Genomic DNA, 19,873 nt, shown 5'->3' on the forward strand with positions numbered 1-19,873 from the left:
CAACAGGTGGCTAAGCACTGTGGGGTGGTTCAGTCACTCCCCTCCCCCTTCCCAGTGGGATGAGTGAGAAAATTTAAAACAAACAAACAAAAAAACTGCAATGAAGTAGAACTCATGGGTTGAGATAAAATTACTTACAAGACAGAGGAAAAGAAAATATGCATGACTATGTAGATAGGTAGTCAAGAGTATGAATGCATATAAAACAAGTGATACACAAGCAATTGCTCACCACTCGCTACTTAGCTCCCCAAGGAGCAGAAGAGGGCTAGATGAACTCCTACCCCTTCAAAACTCTCCTTCTGCTTAAGGTTGTATGGTATGGAATATCTTTTTGGCCAGTTTAAGTCTGCTGTCCTGATTCTGTTCCCTCCCAGGTCCTTGCGCCCCCTCTCCAGCCCTTCACTGAGATGCTGGAATGGCCTTGTCTCTGTACAACTCTGCTTGGCAACAACTATAAACATTGGGGTGTTACGAACATTGTTTTCCTTCTAATCAAAACAGCATCATACCCTGCACTCTGAAGAAAACAATTCTGTCCCAGCTGAAACTAAGACACTGACCACAGGAAAAAAAAAATTCTATTTTTTCATCTTGAAATACCTGGAGGCTGGCTTTCATGCCTCCTAAATTTTGACAAAACAGTCCTTTTCCTTCAATCAGCGTCTGGTCTATGGTAGATGTAGTCTCTGTTTTCAAGTCAGGCATACATTAACCTTCTTTTTGACTCCTCTCACTTCCGAAGTAGCCTGCAGGGTCAGGGCACAGCCTGTTGAGATTGTTGGGGAGGGTCTGCTTTCAGATCCTCCTGTAGGTATGTATCCAGTAGCTCTGTGATTGGAACCTTGGACTGTCCTGCCTCTCTGTTCCTGGAGAGTTTTATTGCCCTTCTCAGGTGCTAGCAGACAAGTCTCAGCTCCTCTGCTTTGTGACCTGAGATCATCAAAGGCGTCAAGGTTGGAGGCTGCCTGGGCTCCAGCGATCATGCCCTGGTTGAGTTTGTGATCTCAAGCGATGTGGGCCTGGCAAAGAGCAGGACCAGGATGCTCAACTTTAGAAGAGCAGACTTCAAGCTACTCAATGGAATGCTGGCCAAGATCCCCTGGCGCGCTGCCCTCAAAGATAAGGACGTTGAGGAGAGCTGGCTACTGTTCAAGGATGCCCTCCTGGCAGCACAAGAGGTCTCCATTCCCCTGATTAAGAAAGTGGGCAGGAGAGGTAGAAAACCGGCATGGCTCAGCAAGGACCTGCTAAGAGAACTAAGGGTGAAGAAAGGAGTGTACAAGCTCTGGAAACAAGGCTGTGTCACCCGGGAAGAATACAGGGATGCCGTCCGAACTTGCAGATGTGGGATCAGGAAAGCCAAGGCGCAGGCAGAACTGAACTTGGCGAGGGATGTGAAAAACAACAAGAAAACCTTCTACAGGTACATTGGCCAGAAGAGACAGGCCAAAATGGGCGTGCCTACTCTGGTAAATTTAAAAGGAGAAATGGCTTCAACAGATGAAGAGAAAGCTGAGGTGCTGAATGAGTTCTTCACCTCGGTCTTCACTGGTGGCCAGGATTCTAGTCTTTTTCACGTCCCTAAGTCTTGCACCCCCATACCTCCATGTGGGGACCAAGGAGGTAAATCCCTCCCCACTGTAAGGGTAGAGCAAGTCCGAGAGTGCCTCCTTAGACTGAATGAGTATAAGTCTATGGGGCCAGATGGCGTGCATCCCAGGGTCCTGAAGGAGCTGGCTGAGGTGGTTGCTGAGCCGCTCTCCATCATATTTGAGAAGTCGTGGCTGTCAGGTGAGGTCCCGGATGATTGGAGGAAGGGTCACGTCACTCCCATTTACAAGAAGGGGAGCAGGGACGACCCGGGTAACTACAGGCCGGTGAGTCTCACCTCTGTGCCTGGGAAGATTATGGAACAGATCCTCCTGGACAACATGCTTGATCGCATAAAGAACAAGCATGTGATCCGAGACAGCCAGCACGGCTTCACCAGGGGAAGGTCATGCTTAACTAATCTTGTGGCCTTCTATGATGGAGTGACGGCGTTGGTGGATGAAGGGAAGGCGACCGATGTCATTTACCTGGACCTGAGCAAGGCCTTTGACATGGTCCCCCATCACATCCTCATCTCCAAATTGGAGGGAGGTGGATTTGATGGGTGGACAACTAGATGGATAAGCAATTGGTTGAAAGGCCGCAGACAGAGGGTGGTGGTCAATGGCTCTATGTCCAGGTGGAGGCCGGTAACGAGCGGCGTCCCTCAAGGGTCTGTCTTGGGACCGGTGCTCTTTAACATCTTTATTAATGACATCGATGAGGGAATGGAGTGCACCCTCAGCAAGTTTGCTGATGACACCAAGCTGAGTGGTGCAGTCGATACGGTGGAGGGAACAGATGCCATTCAGAGGGACCTTGACAGGCTGGAAAGCTGGGCTCAGGTGAACCTAATGAGGTTCAACACGGCAAAGTGCAAGGTTTTGCACTTGGGCCGGAAGAACCCCAGGCACCTGTACAGGCTGGGAGGAGTTGTCCTTGAGAGCAGCTCGGCTGAAAAAGACCTAGGGGTCCTGATAGATGAGAAACTTAACATGAGCCAGCAGTGCGCTCTGGCAGCCCGGAAAGCAAATGGGATCCTGGGCTCCATCAGGAGAGGGGTGGTCAGCAGGGATAGGGAGGTGATCGTCCCTCTCTACTCTGCTCTTGTGAGGCCCCATCTGGAGTACTGTGTCCAGGTGTGGAGCCCTCAGTATAAAAAAGATATGGAGATTTTGGAAAGGGTCCAGAGGAGGGCCACGAAGATGATCAGGGGGCTGGAGCACCTCCCCTATGAGGACAGGCTGAGGGAGTTGGGTTTGTTCAGCTTGGAGAAGAGAAGGTTGCGGGGTGACCTCATTGCAGCCTTTCAGTACCTGAAGGGAACTTACTCCCAGGAGGGGAGTAAATACTTCGAAAGGGCTGATAATAGCAGGACACGGGGAAATGGTTTTAAGTTGAAGGAGGGAAGATTTAGGTTGGATGTTAGGGGAAAGTTCTTTACTAGAAGAGTGGTTAGGTCCTGGAACAGGCTGCCCAGTGAGGTTGTGGATGCCCCGTCCTTGGAGGTGTTCAAGGCCAGGTTGGACGGGGCCCTGGGCAACCTGATCTAGTAAAGGTGTATGTTTGGTGGCCCTGCTAGGCAGGGGGGTTGGAACTACATGATCCTTGAGGTCCCTTCCAACCCGGGTAATTCTGTGATTCTGTGATTCTGTGACCTGAAGCCTGCATGAGGTCTGGCATGAGCTTGATTGTCCATTAGTAGGAACAACTGTGCTTATTGTCAAGAACAATCCCATGAGAAATGTCACCATGGGCAAATGGATGGGATTTCATGTCTGGTGTGCAAACAGGCTCCTGTCTCTCTAGAGCTGTCTTTCCTGGTGTCCCAGGTTGCTTAATGGAGTTGAAAAGGGTGAGATTTTTCTCTCTAGCAGTTTCAGAGCACTTAGCAGCTGTCTCTGGCTTGTGCTCAAACATGGGAAGTTTCACACCCTACTGGGAGAACTCTCAAAGTCTTTTGAACAGACAGGAGGGATCTTCCCTTTGTTCACTGGGCTGTCCTGTTTGTTACTGCCTGGGAGGAAAGGGGAAAGAAGGCTGTCAACAGGCTTCATGGTTATTACTTCCTTGAGATGGTCCAAGTTTTCAAATTTCACTTTGTTAATGGTGTTTATATGCATTACTGGCATTACAGGTGTTCTTTCCTTTTGTATTGACAGAAGTCTTCAGGAAGTCTCCTTCCATGACTGGAACTTTGTTAAGAAGAGTTGAGGTACTTAGCAGTCTAAGTGCAGGATGAGTGGTTTGAGCTTGTCACGACACTGCAGCTTGTTGGCCTGCCCTCTGCAAGAGTGCAGCAAGAAGCAAGGTACGTGCACTTCTGTGAGTACAACTGAAGTGGAAGTTCTCTGGCTTCCAATGTTTGCACAGTAAATTCAATGTCAACATGAACAGACAGCAGATCTCAGAGGAGTTGGAGGAAAATAGCCTTTCTTTTTGAGGTTTCTGGAGTGAAATGCAGGGCTGAGGGATTTCTTTGAATTTTTGTCCTGTCATGAATTGGCAGGTGGCGTGGGCGGAGGTCATCCCTGGTTGTCTGGCAGTGTCAACAATGTGCTTTGAACCATGTAAGATTTTGGAAGCTAGGGAATGTACCTCCTGAAGTCTTAAGAGTCCCATCCTTTCTTTGGCTGCCAATGACATGTTTTGTTGATCTGCTTTATTTTTATTTGGTTTTTAAAAGACAAGTTAGGTGTCTCAGTACCTGTTAGTGTATCCCAGGAAGCTAAAAAAAACAATGCCCTAAGGAAAAATAAATTCTGAATTATATCAAAGAATGCCCTACCCATTTTCTTTTCCTTCCCCAGATGTGGAGTATTCTTGAAGTATCCAAATAAGAGTCTGGATCTTGAGACATTCTTGATTAGGTGACAGAAAGCCAATGAGGGGTCTAGTATGACTTCTGCTGTCAATAGCAAGTGTATGAGTTGAGAAATTGGCTGTTGCAGTGACAAAATCAAAAAATCTGTTGTAAAAGAAATTGTTAAGGAAAGCTCAGGAAAACCACTCTGTAAAAAGAATCTGGGGAGCTGAATTCAAAGGCAGTCAGACAGAACGTGGCTGGTAGCACTCCTCAGGAACCACAAATTCTACTCCATGTGAAATTCCTGTATCTTTCAATACCTGCCTACCATAAAGCATCACTCTGGAAGAAACTTCTGAGTCATCCTGATTTCTGGATTGTTTTCTTCTTTCTTCTGAAGTTTTAGACAGTAGCATTTACCTTGAGAGCAGGATATTGGCAGGAATTGAGGAACAGATGGGTCAATCTAGCAGTGTAAACTGTTTTGCCACATGTGAACACTAGTTGTGAGCAGAGTGAACTTGTCATGCGAGAGCTGAGGTCCAGTGGAGAATGCAGCGATGATCGCAGGTGAGAAATGACCTCTGTTTGTGGTGAGAGTAAACAGAATGGGCCTGTCTAGCTTGAGTGTCTAGAGAATGAGCCCAGTTAGAGCAGGACAGTCCTGCCTCTGTATCATGAGTACTTGGGCAACTGCATTAGAAAGATCTCAAATACGAATTATGATAGCAGCACCAAAGTAAACTTAGTAAACTAAATACAGCTTAGAAGAAAATATGACCAGATTGTTTTTTTCCCTTTTCAGTTCTTCATAATGCAAGTTGAGCCAGCCTAGGATTGCCCTGGAGATGGATCTTCCCAGCACACATGCTGCAGTCATTGCAGTGTTCATGTGGAGCAGTCAGAGCTCAGCAACAAGTGCTGAGATATTCCATGCAGGACCTAATACTGGGCTTCCTGAAATGAAGCAGAACTGTTATAACTGCTGCATGAAGGTACTTTTAACAGTAGGTACACACATGTAGAAGTGTCTAACAGCCTTTTGTAATGTACAGAGCACTGTTTTCTGGTTAAAATTGGATGTGGGTTAGGTTTTATTATGAAACTATTAGCTTTAATAGACTAGTCACAGGGAGTCTCAATGTGTCTGAATTTTGGGAAGTGATTGCATGTACCCTTAATTATGTTTTCCTGGTCTGAATAGCTGGAGGACTGTTCTTCCTGACTCTGTCTTGATCTTAGTAAAATCAGTCACTTTGAATGAAACTTGACTGGTAAAAATACAGTCTTGGCATAGAATCATCGTATAATTGGATCTTCTTTATTTTTAATTGAAATGTCAGCTTAAAAGATTTAGTGCTTATTTTTAAATTGCATTAACGTTATATTCAGATCTTTTCATAAAGTTCTAGGTGTGCGGTCGCATTAAAAATAGGCAGCTAGATATAAAAACATGAGGCCTTAATACTGGCTTACTAAATATTCAGAGTGCAAACAGACACCGCAGATGACATATGCGAATAGAGATATTCTGGTGTATTATGAAGTGTCACAGGCATGAGTGACACATATCAGGCTATGCATATTATTTCTGAATCACACCGATGGAGTGTGCACTCCTGACCTTATTTATTTTTCCTTATATTCCCATGCCATTTACAATTATTTCCTTCAATTTTAGGGGAAAAAAGATAGCATAATTTAATTGCTAAAATGACCACTGTGTTAGCTGCAATGGAATGCAATTGTATGCTGTGCCAGAAAATCTAGATGTCAGGAAAATGTTAATCCCTACAATACAAGAAATGCAAATCATGTATAATTTACTATAATTTATTTTGCTGGTTCTAGCAAAAAAAATCTGTATTAATCTATGCACTCAGTTTTAGAGGAGTTATTCCTATGGGGAAGCCAAGCAACTTTCTGCTTTCTCCTCAAGCAGAGGTTGAGGTTGCTCAACAAACTCTGTGCTCCGCACTACACAGTGTGAGATGCACTGGGGTGGGGGTGCCTGAATCTGGTGCCTGCCCTTAGGGTCTGGCTTTGTAACAAGTTAGCTGGACACTGCATTGGTAACATTGCTGTCACAAATGTAGCAGGTTGCCTTTTCTGAACTGGGGCTAGACAAGAGTGGCGTGGTTATTTGTGGCAATATGCTTAAGGAGGCAGTGAGAGCAAGACAGGGAAAACGTGCTCATTTGTGCAATTATACATAAATGGGTTCTAAAGTTCTACTCAAATATGCTCAAGCATACTAGTTATATCTGGCTTCCCACTAAATCTGTTAAAAAATATAGTCCACAATCTAAAGTGTGAAAATTCCAGCCTTAAATAACAGATGAGGGAAGAAGCAAGATAGTGTTCTATTTATTTGTTTGTTTGTTTTTGACCAGCCAGAAAGTGAGCCTTAGTTTTGGTCACGTTAGTCTGTGCTGAGCGTTGGCATGAAGTTCTAGCAGTTCAGTGATAGCATTTTTCTATTCTTTATTTAAACAGGCACCTTCCCAGAAGAGAAACAGTCCAAAGTCTGCAGTTTCCAATGAAATGCTGTCTGAGAATGGCTGGAAAAGAAGGTACGTGATAGAAATTAGAGGCTTAAAGAGTAACATAGAGTAGAAATGCATGCAAACAACAAAGGATACTATTGGAAATCAAATAGTCTTTTGGAGTAACTGTATACTAAATTGGAAAAGTTTTTTTTCCCCCTGAGTCATGCCCTGTGTTTTAGTTTAAGGGAGAGTGAAATGGATCAATAGGGAACTTTTTATTAAAAAAGCTAGCAGGAAAAGCTCCCCTGTATATTCTTAAAGTAGGGAAATAGGCAGTAGAGCCTTCTCTTGGTTACAGAAGGGTGCAAAGAAATAGCAGTTGGTGCTACTTTGCTACTGCTCTGTGCCTGCTCTGAATATCTGCACATTTTTCTTTCTGTTTTTTAAGTTGTACTTAAGAAAGTTATACAGTGAGTATAGCTACAGTTGAGTTGTTCAGGGACAGCTGCTGTTCACATATGGAAGCACAACAGCCCCATTTCTGTCATGTTGCCTGGCATCTAGCAACTGCCTGGCTTCCTGGTATACATAACATTATTTTCCCAAGAGCTATACAACAGGCCCACAAGCCAAATAAAATTCTGGTCTTGGTTTCAGATGTAGCTTGCTAATTCAGCCTGGTTTTGCCAAAACATGCTTGGCTTCTAAGCAGTCCTGACCAAATGGATGCTGGAAGCACTGTACTCTTGCAGATGGATGCTCCTGCTGAAATGGGCAGCAGGCTGTTCCCTGCCACCCCCCATCAGATGTTTTAGGTCCAGCTGGTGAACGAAGACAAGATTTTTAACAGTGACTACTGGACTTGGTTACTTTAGTTGCCCAGAAAATGCCCCCTTTACCTTTCAGATTTTCACTTCAATTTACCCCCATACCCTTTATAGAGGCTCAGCTGCTGGGCACTCAGACAGCAGCCTCCTCCTGCCCAAGATTAGCTGTCATTTGTGAGATTTTCAGATGTGTCTATGGTAGTTTATACATTTCAGTGCAAGAGACCACACACCTTCCCCTTTTAGGATATGTGAGTGCCTCTGTGATGAGAAGATGACACACCACTTACTGCCGTTCCACAGACAATGCGGTGGTTGGCAGACCTCTGGTTAGGAGTGATTGCTCCAGTGTTTTATTAGCTCTCAGAAAATATATAGCAGAGAAGAGGCAGTGCAGGCTCCCGCACAGTCTGCCTGCGCTCTGACCCCTCGGACAAGAGGCTGCATTGCTTTTACAGCCAGTACTTAACCTTTCTGCTGAGACTTGTCAACAAGGACACCAATTAGCAGCAGATATGATGGCAGATGATATAATGCAGATGTCTGTTCGCTATGGACGCAACTGATACATTTTAACACAACATATATTTTAAAACGTAGCTCTGCATTAATGACACAATCTCTCACAAAAAATCAGTGTCTACATTTGTGTTAAAGAATATCTTTTTTTGAAGTTTTTCAAAGTCTTTGTCTTAAGCTCTACTCTGCTGGACTTGTGCTGACTGTGGTAAGTGCAGGATTATAAGAACTAATTCCTCTAGAAAAAAATCCACTTCTGTTATTTTGCCCAGAGAGTTTGTGGATGCCCTGTCCTTGGAGGTGTTCAAGGCCAAGTTGGATGAAGCTCCGGGCAGCCTGGTCTGAAGTTATAAGAGGTTGGTGGCCCTGCATGTGGCAGGGTGTTGGAGCTTGAGGATCCCTGAGGTCCCTTGCAACTTGAGCCATTCTATGTTTTTCTTTTAATTTTACTTGGGTGATATATTCAAAATACACAGAACTGCATATTGAAAGCACTTCATTGCCATCTGAAGTGGGTCCAGATGGAAACTGAGCTGTTTTCCATATACATATAAATGTATATTGTATATTATTGGTATATCAGGAAAAAAAAGTCAAACAACAAAACAGTTCAGGGAAACCTGATTTAACTGATTAAAATGGTACAGGTCTACAATCACATTATAGCCACCTCCTCTAAAGGACAATGGCTTTGTCATGTAAGTAAGTATGTGACATTGCCTCTTTGGGTACAGATAGAGTTCCTTGGTCAGAAATACGCTGTGCTGGGAGGAGGCTGTGCTTTTGAGGGGACAGTTAATAGTTGGGTTAAGGTTTGGCCTGATCATTTTTAGAAAAGTTTTCAGTAAGTTTCAATGGCTGGAGCTTCTTCTAAAGGACTTTATTGCCAGCTGGCTCAGTAAATAGGCAGAACAATTCAATCCTCTGCTCTGTCCATTCCAAGAGAAATTGTTTTCTTTGGATGAGAAAATATCAAATTCTGCAGCAGTGTATGGCTAGAACGTGTAGAGACACAGGGATGTGCTCACTTCCTGAGGCAGCCATGGCCCCTCTTCTCTGCCATTCAAGTTTCCCTTTGACTCGCTCTACACGTTTTTTGCTTGTTGTGGCTGAACATTTGAACCAACATTTTAAACCATTTTCTTATCACTGAACAGTCAATCGTTTACAACAGAATTTGCAATTACTGTTTTAAAACCATCAAGGTATAATCAGGGCTTTGTAGATTAATCTCTGAGTGATCCTTCAAAATCAAACCAGAGAATTTGCATGATTGATAAATAATTGTTAGGATAAGTACGTGTAATACAAACAAAAAAACCCAAACAAACAAAAAACCCCACCCTAGACCAACCTGAAGTATCACTTTTACGTTTCCTTTTTCAGTCCAGTAGGAGGAAGACCATCATCTCTTCTTGAACATGACTTATCATCCTCTCATCAAAGCTAGAGAAGCCTTCTCATCACGTAACAGCAAAAGGAGGAAGAGTGGATTCAACACATGAGCTGCTACCTGCACTGCATATTCTACAATGTACTGATAAGAAGCCTGAAAATTAGTACTACGAGCCAGTAGGAAAACAAGAATTTTTCAGTTCATTAGACCTTCATACAGCCCCATCTGAGGGCAAAAGACAATCCAAATATGTTTAATGCTAACATTACTTTATCTGAGGATAGTTTTTATTATATTATATGCATGATATTTATTATATGCAAACTTTATTGTTTTTTTCCCCCCTTGCTTAGTATTTACAAATGCATTCTTTCAAGATGTAAGGTATTCCTGCATGTTCAGTGGGACCTTTGCTTAACTAGAGCTTTCCTTTAGCATTTGTACTGCTGATGATATCTCCCTTCTTTTCCGTGCATCTTGTCTTGTAGGAGCATACTCTCCCTCCCCCACATCGACCCTAAAATCTGTTCAAGGTGAAGTTAGAGGAAGAAATAGCAAAAAGAAGCAAGGGATATAGCCAACCTTTTTAATTAGAGTATATTGTACTTCCAAACTGGATACACTATAAATTGGCAATGCAACATAAGATGCAAAGGAATATACCAGTTACTGTCAAAATGACCCTGTACAGCCTTATAATGCAAAAAGCTTTATACAATACAAACTTTTAATAATGTACACAGACCTCAACAGAATGATATGTGAACATAATACACCAAGTAAAAAAAATACAGAAGAAAGAAGAAAGTGCTGAGAACTTTAACTGAAGTACTGAATGGAAAAACACACTAGCCTTCATTAAAGAATGCATAGGGATCAACTACTCTGAAATTAGCTTTATGGTGGGGGGAATTTTTCAGAACTGTTGGTCTTTATTAGGTAGGGGATATCTCTGGAGAACATTCCTTTCTTTAGTGTTGAACTTCAAACCAATTATGTTAATAGGCATGAGCTCTGATAAATACTGTATTATTTTTCTTAAAAAAATAAAAACCTCCTAACACACTTTTCCTTATGAAGAAAACTTCTATGACATACCAGAAAGAATGAATGTATCCTTTCCAAAGTGCTAAATAAACTTCCCAGGTGTATTAGACATGATTATGCCAGGTACAGATACAATGGAACATTGTTGAACACGTGGCATTCGTGTGCTGACAGCTCATTCTTGGAACTTGCAGCCCTATTTATATTGCAGTTTGGTTTACAGAAAGCATCCTAGTAATATTCGTACTTCCTCCCAGACAGCTGCACTTTTCCTGTTGGTTTGAAGGAAAAAAAAGAAGCTTTTTGCTTTGGAAGTGTTTGCTTTACTATGGTGGGGTCAGAGAGCTACGCATCGAGTCTATTTTATAGAACTGGTATAGTTTCTGGGTGCAGATTGCATATTTCACGCTGTTGAGATACTCAGTTGTTTATGCTTTGTGTATTTACTAACACACCACTTTCTATTTTGTCTGTACTCCCAGGGGGGTTACCAGGAGTTCTGATGGCAAAGAGGGCCCTGAGTTGTGTTGTTACTAAAATTTTTATACTTCCTTTGGAACAGATGGCTTTTCTCTACTGCACAGACAGGCAGAACTGCCATATGCTCAGTAGAACCTAAATTTTCTGCTGGAATGTAAACAAAATGGTGGGACTTCTCTGCCCTTTAATTAATTATTCCAAATACTAACCTGCTCCTATTTTGGATGTTTCCCCTTTGTAAATAGCTTTGAGGATGTTAAACAGGAGTGCACAAACGAGGTTGTCCTCCCTGAATAGGAAGACTTTGGTCATGCCTGTGGAGACTGTTTGGCCATCTCAGTGCAAAACAAATGTAGGAATCTTCCACATAAATAAAGCAATGCAGGTTCTGCATCTAAAAAAAAAAAAAAAAAAAAGGAAAAAAAAAAAAAAAAAGATACTCTACAGAAGCTTCCTTCGAAAAATGAAGAAGATTGAGATTGTGTTTCTACCTGTGTGTGTGTGGCTCAGAGCCTTCGTGGACCAGAAATGCCTTCCTGAACAGAGATATTGCCTTAGTGCTGTCCAAACAAGGGGCTGGCTCCAACTGGTCTGCTGAGATCCCTCCTTCCCACAGCACCCCGCAGAAGTTGCTTTGGAACAGCATGAGTGGGTAAGTAGCACATCAGATGTGATTCAGCGCATCTCTTACAATGGCTTGGCCGAGAGAAAGAGGACTGATAAAAGAGAGGTCAGACATCTCCAATACCTGCTGGTGAAAGACAGCAAGATCCAGTTCCAAGAGACACCATGGAAAACAATAATCCAGAAAGAAAGAATTCCTATAAGACCTGTGATAATTTTACAATGTTTCATATTTTCTATTTCCAATTTTAATGCAGAGGATTTTTCATCCTGATCTTTAAATAAGTTGTCTAAGGAACAAATCAATTAACAGACAGTTTCTCTTCTTTCAGATCACTGTTGGCATTTTGAGATTAACAAAGGTTATACAACTGCTCTGCATTTGCTTCTTCCTGCGATAAAGTGCCACATATAACATGTCATTTTAATGACCACAAAGTAAGAGCATTAAATAAGTACAAAGTTAGCTTCCTAGCAGTGTGTGTGCTCTATTAGCCATTAACAGAAAGGAATAAAGTATTACCAACCATGTGGAGGGTATTGATAGGACCGTAGAATCTGCAAGTACAATTGAAATAATGAGGATATAAAAGAGAACTGTATCTTTCAAACAGTATCTTTTTTGTAGCTTTATATTTCAAAGTTATTGGTACCTTGTCATATATAGTCTGATTACTTTCATCCTGCAGAATTTTTGTTGTTGTTTTTTTGCAACTGAGAAACAAAGTAGTGCAAGGACTAAAGCACTGTGCAAATCTGCCTTTTTTTTTTTTTAGTCTGAGTATTTATACCCAGAATTTATCCATACCCTTTGTAAAATCCCCTTTGTTGGATTTTTTTTTCCACCATAGATTTCTAGTTATGCAAGTTGTTCCTGCAAACTAAAAGGTAACCACTGCATAAAACAGCATATATGTATCTCTATATAATATTTAAATGTCCTTTTAAAACAAAAGATGTATGCTATGGCCCAGACTCAGGTGTCTGTTACACCTGCGTAACAGCTAAGAAGAAATGATCCTGCTGTGTGAGTGTGTACACTGCACAAACACATGTGGGTGTACACACACACACATTTTCATTATTATACTCTCATCCTACAGTGCTGAAAGCCACTTCTTCCTTATCGGCTCTACCCAAAATCCTCAAACCTTGACAACTCAATACAAGGCTTCAAACAACTAAACGATGCTACATGCAGCACTGAAATAATGACACCAGTCAGCCCCAGACCAAGAGTTACTCCCGCCCCAACTCTACAGTTCCAGGGGATACAGAGGGAAGGGAAGGAATGAGTGCGTTCAAGATAATAGATAAATAAACCAGTATAAGGGATGTGCAAAAGCAGTGTCATGGCACGCTTACAGACTCTCTTTCACACACCCACACAAAGACCGAAAAAAAAAAATGCATCAATATGAAATCTTACAAGCGCTGACTGCCAGTAAGGACACTCTTTTTCAGCTTAACAAGACAAAATAGTTTCTTAGATAAGAGTACTGGGAACATGCTGAAGGTAGAAGTATGCAGTAGGTCACCTCTTGGAGATTTAATAAAGCAGCTTTCATGTCAATGCAATAAGTATACACAGAGCCATTTTCTAAACCTTACTACTGATATAGTACAAATGTTCATTACCTCTTCGGTTTACGGTTTGCAGCAATGTATACCTGCTGGGTTTGTTGGGGGTATTTTTGGTACAGAATGTAACTGCCCTCAGACAGTTTCTGCCCTTTCTGTTAGTCCAAGGTAGGCAAGGAAGGAGTGTTTAGGTGAAGAGGCACCTGCCGGTGCAGTCTGAGGTCTGGGCGGATGGAATGTGAGACTGTAGTGGTTTTTGGGGAAAAACATTGTTAGAGGAATAAGGTGGGCAAACTCTGAGTTCCAGTATTTATCAAAGCACAGGGAAGTGCCATTGATAGCCAAGGCTTTCACTGCCAAGTTTGGTTCTGCCCCACTGCTGTGTGCAGCTGACATAGCCACTGTCTGCAGAGCCTGGGAGGCAGACATAACTGAGAGGGGTGACAGGAGGTTTCTGGAGCTGTTCACTGGTAGGAGCGGACTGGCTTCCTTAGAGGTTGAATACTGGCCTTTCTTCTCCTCTTCAGAGCAGTCCCCGTTCTGGTGCTTCTTCACGTGGCGGCTGAAAACAAAAGGGTGGGTAGTCTTGAACAGGCACTCGTCACAGCTGAAAGTCTGGCGTGGAGCATGCTTCAGTTTCTTGTGCAAGTTGAGATTGTCTTTGCGTTTGCAGCTGTAGCTGCACTGGTCACAGTGAAAAGGGCGCTCACCAGTGTGGACACGCACGTGTTCAATCAGCTTGTTGGCAGTCTTGGACAGGTAGCCACACTGGTCACACTTATAATGGTTGCCAAGGCGGTGTTCTCGGATGTGCATCTCCAGCTCCAGCTGATTTGCTTTCACTGTCTGGCAGATCCGACATTTGTACTCCATCTTGTAGTGAGTCTTCAGGTGGCACTCCATTGCTGCAGGGCGGTTAGTGGAGTAGATGCAGAATGGGCACCTGGCACAGAGAAAAGAGAAGTCACATGGCTTGAAGTTCTGTGTTATTGGGTTAACCCTCTCACTCAGCCCATCTCTGCCCTACTAAAGTAGGAAAAAAGGCAATTAGTCCTCCCTGTTTGGTCTCTATTATGTTCGATTCGTCTTGACATCTGTCTCTACTTAAGAGTACGTTTGCCCATTTAATGGCAGTAGAGCTGTCTCATCCCTAGGAAGGCATCAAAGGAGCATCCCCTTAATCTTCTGGCTTACCTTTGTGGGGCAGGTTCTGCAAAGCAGGCCAGGTTGTGCAGTGGGTGACTGATTCACAGGTACTTTGGGTAACGACATTCCTAGTGTTTGCACAGAGTCACTTTTGCCATGTTCTCCGTTCAGAAGTGGTTTAAAGAGAGTGTTTACAGATGAGTATGAAAGCAGCTGTTTAAGTAAAGATGGAATAAACTTGTAATACCGTATGTACAGCAAAAGCTTAGGAAATTCCTTTTATGTGACTGTGAACAATAAGCTTGCTGGGTATCCGGCTAGAAACAGCTGAAAGTTGGCTTATTAAGATGATTTGTAGGGATTCCCATTGCTGGGAGATGAGCTAGTCTGTGCTCGGCAATGCTTGCCTACAGACACCTCTGCCACTGTAGGAATTGTTCCAATGTGGGAACAGGATGTGGGCTCTGCTTTCTCACAGCAGAAGGTTCCGGACCAGGGTGGATGTGGTAAAGGGCCTCACCCCTAGTTCCTGGACCAGGAAGGGCTCAAGAAGGTTGGAGGAGGGAGCCTTGAAAGCTGGGAAGGAAGGCTGAGCTGACCAAGCCTGGACACCATCAAGACTAAAACACACCAGATTCTGCTCGATGTGGCTTAGAGGAAGTTGGTGAAGACAGCTACCCACCCAGAACAAAGCATATTGGCTTCCAGCTCTAGCTTGTGAGCTAGAAGAGCAAGTCTAGGTAAAGAGACACAACTAAATGCATCAGGCTGTTGTCTTACAGATGTATCCCTTGCCTGCCGATCTGCATTCACCATTTAGCAGCTCTGCCAACTATGCTCTATTACTTAAGGTAATAAGCAGATATCCTAAGCAGATATCCTCTCACTTTGTTTTCACTGACTACAACTGTTCTACTTTATCTTGCTAACAGTTGAGGAGAGAGTTTTGAGTGCAGTGAATAATACAGGAGAACAATCAAACAGAAGTAAAATATCCAGACACTTTTCCTGATGCAGCATCAAGTACTCTGATCCAGAGAGGGAACCTGGCACTGAGGCTGCTGAAGTGGTTAGCTCTACTGCAACAGAGAACTCAGCCGTCTATGCGCACATACCTCTCCTGAGCTGGGTGCTCTCTGGATCAGAATCTCAGATTTTGATCTGGAACTGGAGAAATCATGTTTGTTTGTTTTTTCTCTTCCCCCACAGCAAACAGGAGACAGAAAAATACAATTTACTTAGATCTCTTCAGGCTCTTCTGGATGCCTTAAAAAAAAAAAAAGTCAGAGCTTTTTCTTAGATGCAGCTTTGAAGGTACCTCATTATTACTCGAGTCGGGCAGGAATAACTTATGAGAAGAAGAACTTATGAGAAGATGAGAAGCCCATTCTGTCAGGAAGGTCTGAGTCATAGGTCATGGTTTTTCCTCAGTAAATAGAATAGATTCTGTGCAGCTTAAATCCAGAGCACATGAGATCACTGGCCTGTGCATCCAAGACCGACATCCCATCGTTCTGGCACACTACTTGTTTCCTAGCCTGGTCTTATTCCCAGATTCAGTCATCGTATCTCAATTGATCACAGATTCAAATTTGGGAAACTACAGAGCTGCAGAACAAGACACGGCCTGGCAAACAGAACCAGCTTTCACAAACCACAGTGCAAACTGATAGAGCTACTCCTGGTAACGTTAAATGTGGTGCGCTAGTTACCTGCCAGTTATGGTGCACTGAAAACATTAGTTTGTTTAGCAAGAGCAATGCAAGCAGAGAGGCCTGTGCTAGGCTTGAAGTGGCTCCAGCCTTTTTTCCTGCAGCAGCTGGAACAAATGGAGACCAGGGGCATACATCTTGCATAACATTGCATTGCCTGCACACAGGGAGCAAGCATATGGCCCCAAAAATCACCCCTCCCCTTAGGGATCCAACTTTGACATAAGGGCACAGTCGCTCACTAGAAACATTGCTCTGTACAAACAGATCTTAAAGGACAGCACCTGAGCCAAAGACAGAGGTTGTTTGTTTTTTTTTTTCTTAAAAGAGCGTACTGCTTGTTACGCATCAATTTATAGTGATTATTCCAAGCATGCAAAGAAAGGCAGTAAAGGATTGAAATGGTTAGTTGCTGAGGAGGGCTGACTTTGCATTAGAATCTACAAGGATTACAAAGCCATTGAGAGGTCTGATTTGAGAAGCTGACTCCATACTTAGTTGCACAGATTGGACAGGATTTAGATTCTTTGAGCTAGGTGCGGAACAGAGAATGTGGTGCATGCCCATGGTGCAAAGGAGTTTGCTCTAATGCCTTCAAAATGCCTCTTAGTTGGGCAGCACCTCCATGCTGTACTGCCTCATTCTCTTAGGAACCATCAAGTACTTTCCTATGTCAAGTCAGAGAGGCCATACTTTGTTAAGATCTATAAGGGAAACTACATACACTACTATTTACTGTAATGGTGCAAACCCATGTTAAGGCAACTCTAAAGGACTGGACTTCTATTATCTAAATAAAAGAAGCCCCAAATCTGGATTCTCAGACATTTTACTAATCCTTTCTAGCTGATTTCCTTTTGTCCTGTCCCCACAATATTAGAGGTGCTTAACACAGTAAAAGTTTGTGTACTTGCTTTCCTTACTTGAGCCCACCAGTGGGGACAGTGTGGCATTTCTTGTGCTCCAATAATTGCTCGGGTGTCTTCATGAACTTGTGGCACACATCACACTCAAACATCCGTGTGATCAGGTGGATTTGCAGATGGCGCTCAAACATATTTTTTGTTTTGCAGACAAAGTTACAGAAAACGCATTCAAAGCCTGAAAAACGAAAAGAAGGAAAAAGCAATCCTGATACTGTGGCCAGATCTACTGCATAGAAGGTGACAGTTTGTATTTGTTCAATTGGGTTTTTACCTTTCTCTGACTTCTCTTCAGTATTCAGTGAGGTCTGAGCACCAGGCACTACAGAAATGACCAGCAAGTTGTTTGAACCCTTGTTTTTTGGAGATATATCTGCATCTTCTTTGCTGTTAGCAGAGTCACTGAGTGCTGACAGTGAAGATGAAGATGGACTGTTAGATTCACTGGGTGTCTTCCTCTCCTCAGCTGAAAAATTGGAATTAGGAGCAATAGCTAGTACAGCAGACTGGATGCAATTGCAGTCATCCTGCTTTAAACTTCAGGATGAGTGTCATTTGCACTTAATTCAAACTTACTTATAAACATGTCTCAAATCAACTAGTCGATTAAGGAAGCATCGCAATTTCACATCCTTCCATTTTGTAAGTAAGTGTTTATAGTAGTATATCCTAGAAGGTATCCTGTCTGTAATGGCAGTGAAAGGAAGCATGCAATTCTATCACATTATCAGGCCAAAACCAAATCCCAAGCACACAGTAATTATGATTCAATCAACAACTTGTCACTGAGGAAGAAAGTGAAGTTTTCACAACTGGAGGTTGGGGTGCTGTTGATGGCATTGCTTATTAGCGTTACAAACTAAACTTCCACCACCTTTCTGCTAATGTCTGTCTGTCCATTGGGTAGCTCTGAGAGGAAGGGTGAAGGAGAAAAATCGCACTGTGTACTGAGGACACAGCCTCAATAATGAGTGTAAGAAATAACAGCTTGGTCTTGAGATGGATCTGTTGTTGCTAGGAACTCTCATTCAAAATTAAATAGAAAAAAACATCAAAACAAAACATATTTAACTGGATCTAAAGCTGTAGCACTCCAGCATTATGTGTGCAATAAATGTATGAAGTTCGAATCCTAAATAGCATCACACATTAGAAATGAGCAAGAGTGAGAGTTCTCATATAAGCCTAATCTGGTATACTCCGCTGTGAGCCAAAAAGTCAAGATGGGCAAATTATTTCCTCCTATCATCTATGTCACGCTTCATTCAGGGCTGCGTTAAAAACAGACTTTACTAAAATGTCATATTATCTATGTGATAAAGTAGATCCTCCGATTGAGGCCTCTGCAATCAGCACTATGTACCTCACTAAAAACTTGTGAGTGGCACCTTTAAGTCTAGAAAAAAATGTAGGAACGTGCTAATGAAATCTGATGACCCATGCTGTCAATAGGAAGGATGACTGGGATATCATACAGAAAGACTCACTGACCTTGGGGACTAGAGTAATAAAAATGGAATGAAATTTAATAGTACAGACTACAAGGTTATGACCCGGAGGGCCAGTAACAAGAATTTTTTGCTACGAATGAGGAGTGCTTGAGTTGGAAACAGTCAAGGAAAACAAAATAAAAAAAGGTTGAGCAGAACACAGGATGGATATGAGCTATCAGCATGTTAAAGTCTCCAAGGAAGGCAAATATGATCACAGAATATTACTGGGTGAGTTATTCCCAGTAGCTGCCGCTGTTTTACTTTGCCACCACCACTTATTCCAACTAAATATACCACATGGTGTATGTCAAGAATGGGGATCTAATATGAACACACACTGAAGGATTGGTACTTTGAGAAGAGTATTTCATGTAGGAAAAGGCTCAATGAGTGTTTAGATGGGAAAGGGTTGTTCTCCAGAAATACAGAAAGGGAATAAATACTGTGGGAGGGGAGGCAAAAGGTGGAGAGAGGTGGGCTGATGGATTCAGACTGAAGGAAGTTCTAGCAGAAAAGAATGTGTATGAGTCCCGATTATTAGTAGGACACATGCTGGCAACTTTTAAAAAGTACTTCATCCTTAATACCAGGAAATCTGCAGCTATCTATCTGTTGGGATGGTCCGAAGCAATTCTACTTGGCTGAAGACATTTGCTAAGAGCCTTACAAACAGGCCTTTTATGACTTGGTAACCTCACAGGGTAGGGAATGGAGGCATGTGACCCAGAAAACCCATTCTGCCTTTTCCCCCGGTACATGATGTATGTGTAAGCATTTGGCGGGATCTCCTGCTGAATAGCTCAATTTGACAGGGTGAATGAAGAACAGATAACTAAAAGACAAGCAGCACCTCCAATATTTTAGCAACAACAGGAAGATACATTCAAGCACGGCTCTTTTTTGAGTCCTGATGCAAACTTCTCACATGGTTATGGATGGCATTTCTCCATCTACGTGTAGGGATGGATGAAAAAACTGGGTAAAGACAGTGTGAGTGCAAGGAGATGGGAGCAGAGCTGTAGTGCTGAAAGCTACACTGGCACAGAAATCTGTGAGGGCATTCTGATAATTTAACTTCTGCATTTGTAAGCACAAACATTCTCCTGTCCTTTCTCTCTTTCCCCCCTACCTATCTTCCCAGTTTTACACTTGGTAACACACGAAGAGCAATTTAATAATGGGAAAATTGTGCTGGATGCAGTTCAGCTTCAGTATTGTCAACGCAATTATAGTAGTT

The 19,873-nt window shown here is 42.7% G+C and overlaps 2 protein-coding genes across 24 annotated transcripts in view; one reads left to right on the plus strand and one right to left on the minus strand.

The window, feature by feature from the left end:
* MMAA (metabolism of cobalamin associated A) overlaps positions 1-10,695 on the plus strand; it is a 31,613-nt gene extending 20,918 nt beyond the window's left edge. For 2 of the 7 annotated variants that reach the window (XR_014945758.1, XR_014945760.1), the window contains exons 7-11: positions 3,756-3,904; positions 5,205-5,406; positions 6,896-6,972; positions 8,507-8,590; positions 9,621-10,695. The gene's annotated coding sequence lies outside the window, so the exon portion shown is untranslated. Of the gene's footprint in view, positions 1-3,755; positions 3,905-4,799; positions 4,970-5,204; positions 5,407-6,080; positions 6,211-6,895; positions 6,973-8,506; positions 8,591-9,620 lie in introns of those variants that run through there. The other 5 variants (XR_014945755.1, XR_014945757.1, XR_014945753.1 and 2 more) reach the window with 5 other exon arrangements.
* ZNF827 (zinc finger protein 827) overlaps positions 10,203-19,873 on the minus strand; it is a 102,790-nt gene continuing 93,119 nt past the window's right edge. For 4 of the 17 annotated variants that reach the window (XM_015861125.3, XM_085546449.1, XM_085546440.1 and 1 more), the window contains 3 exons: positions 17,418-17,609; positions 17,144-17,321; positions 10,203-14,305 (listed from right to left, as the gene is read on the minus strand). In XM_015861125.3, coding sequence (XP_015716611.1) covers positions 13,498-14,305; positions 17,144-17,321; positions 17,418-17,609 — 1,178 coding nt within the window. In that variant the 3' untranslated portion in view covers positions 10,203-13,497. Of the gene's footprint in view, positions 14,306-14,556; positions 14,722-15,623; positions 15,775-17,130; positions 17,322-17,417; positions 17,610-19,873 lie in introns of those variants that run through there. The other 13 variants (XM_085546446.1, XM_085546450.1, XM_085546441.1 and 10 more) reach the window with 10 other exon arrangements.

The sequence above is a fragment of the Coturnix japonica genome, chromosome 4, assembly GCF_054131305.1.
Source record: "Coturnix japonica strain WE chromosome 4, WE-NBRP24, whole genome shotgun sequence".
NCBI classification, from domain to species: Eukaryota; Metazoa; Chordata; class Aves; order Galliformes; family Phasianidae; genus Coturnix; species Coturnix japonica.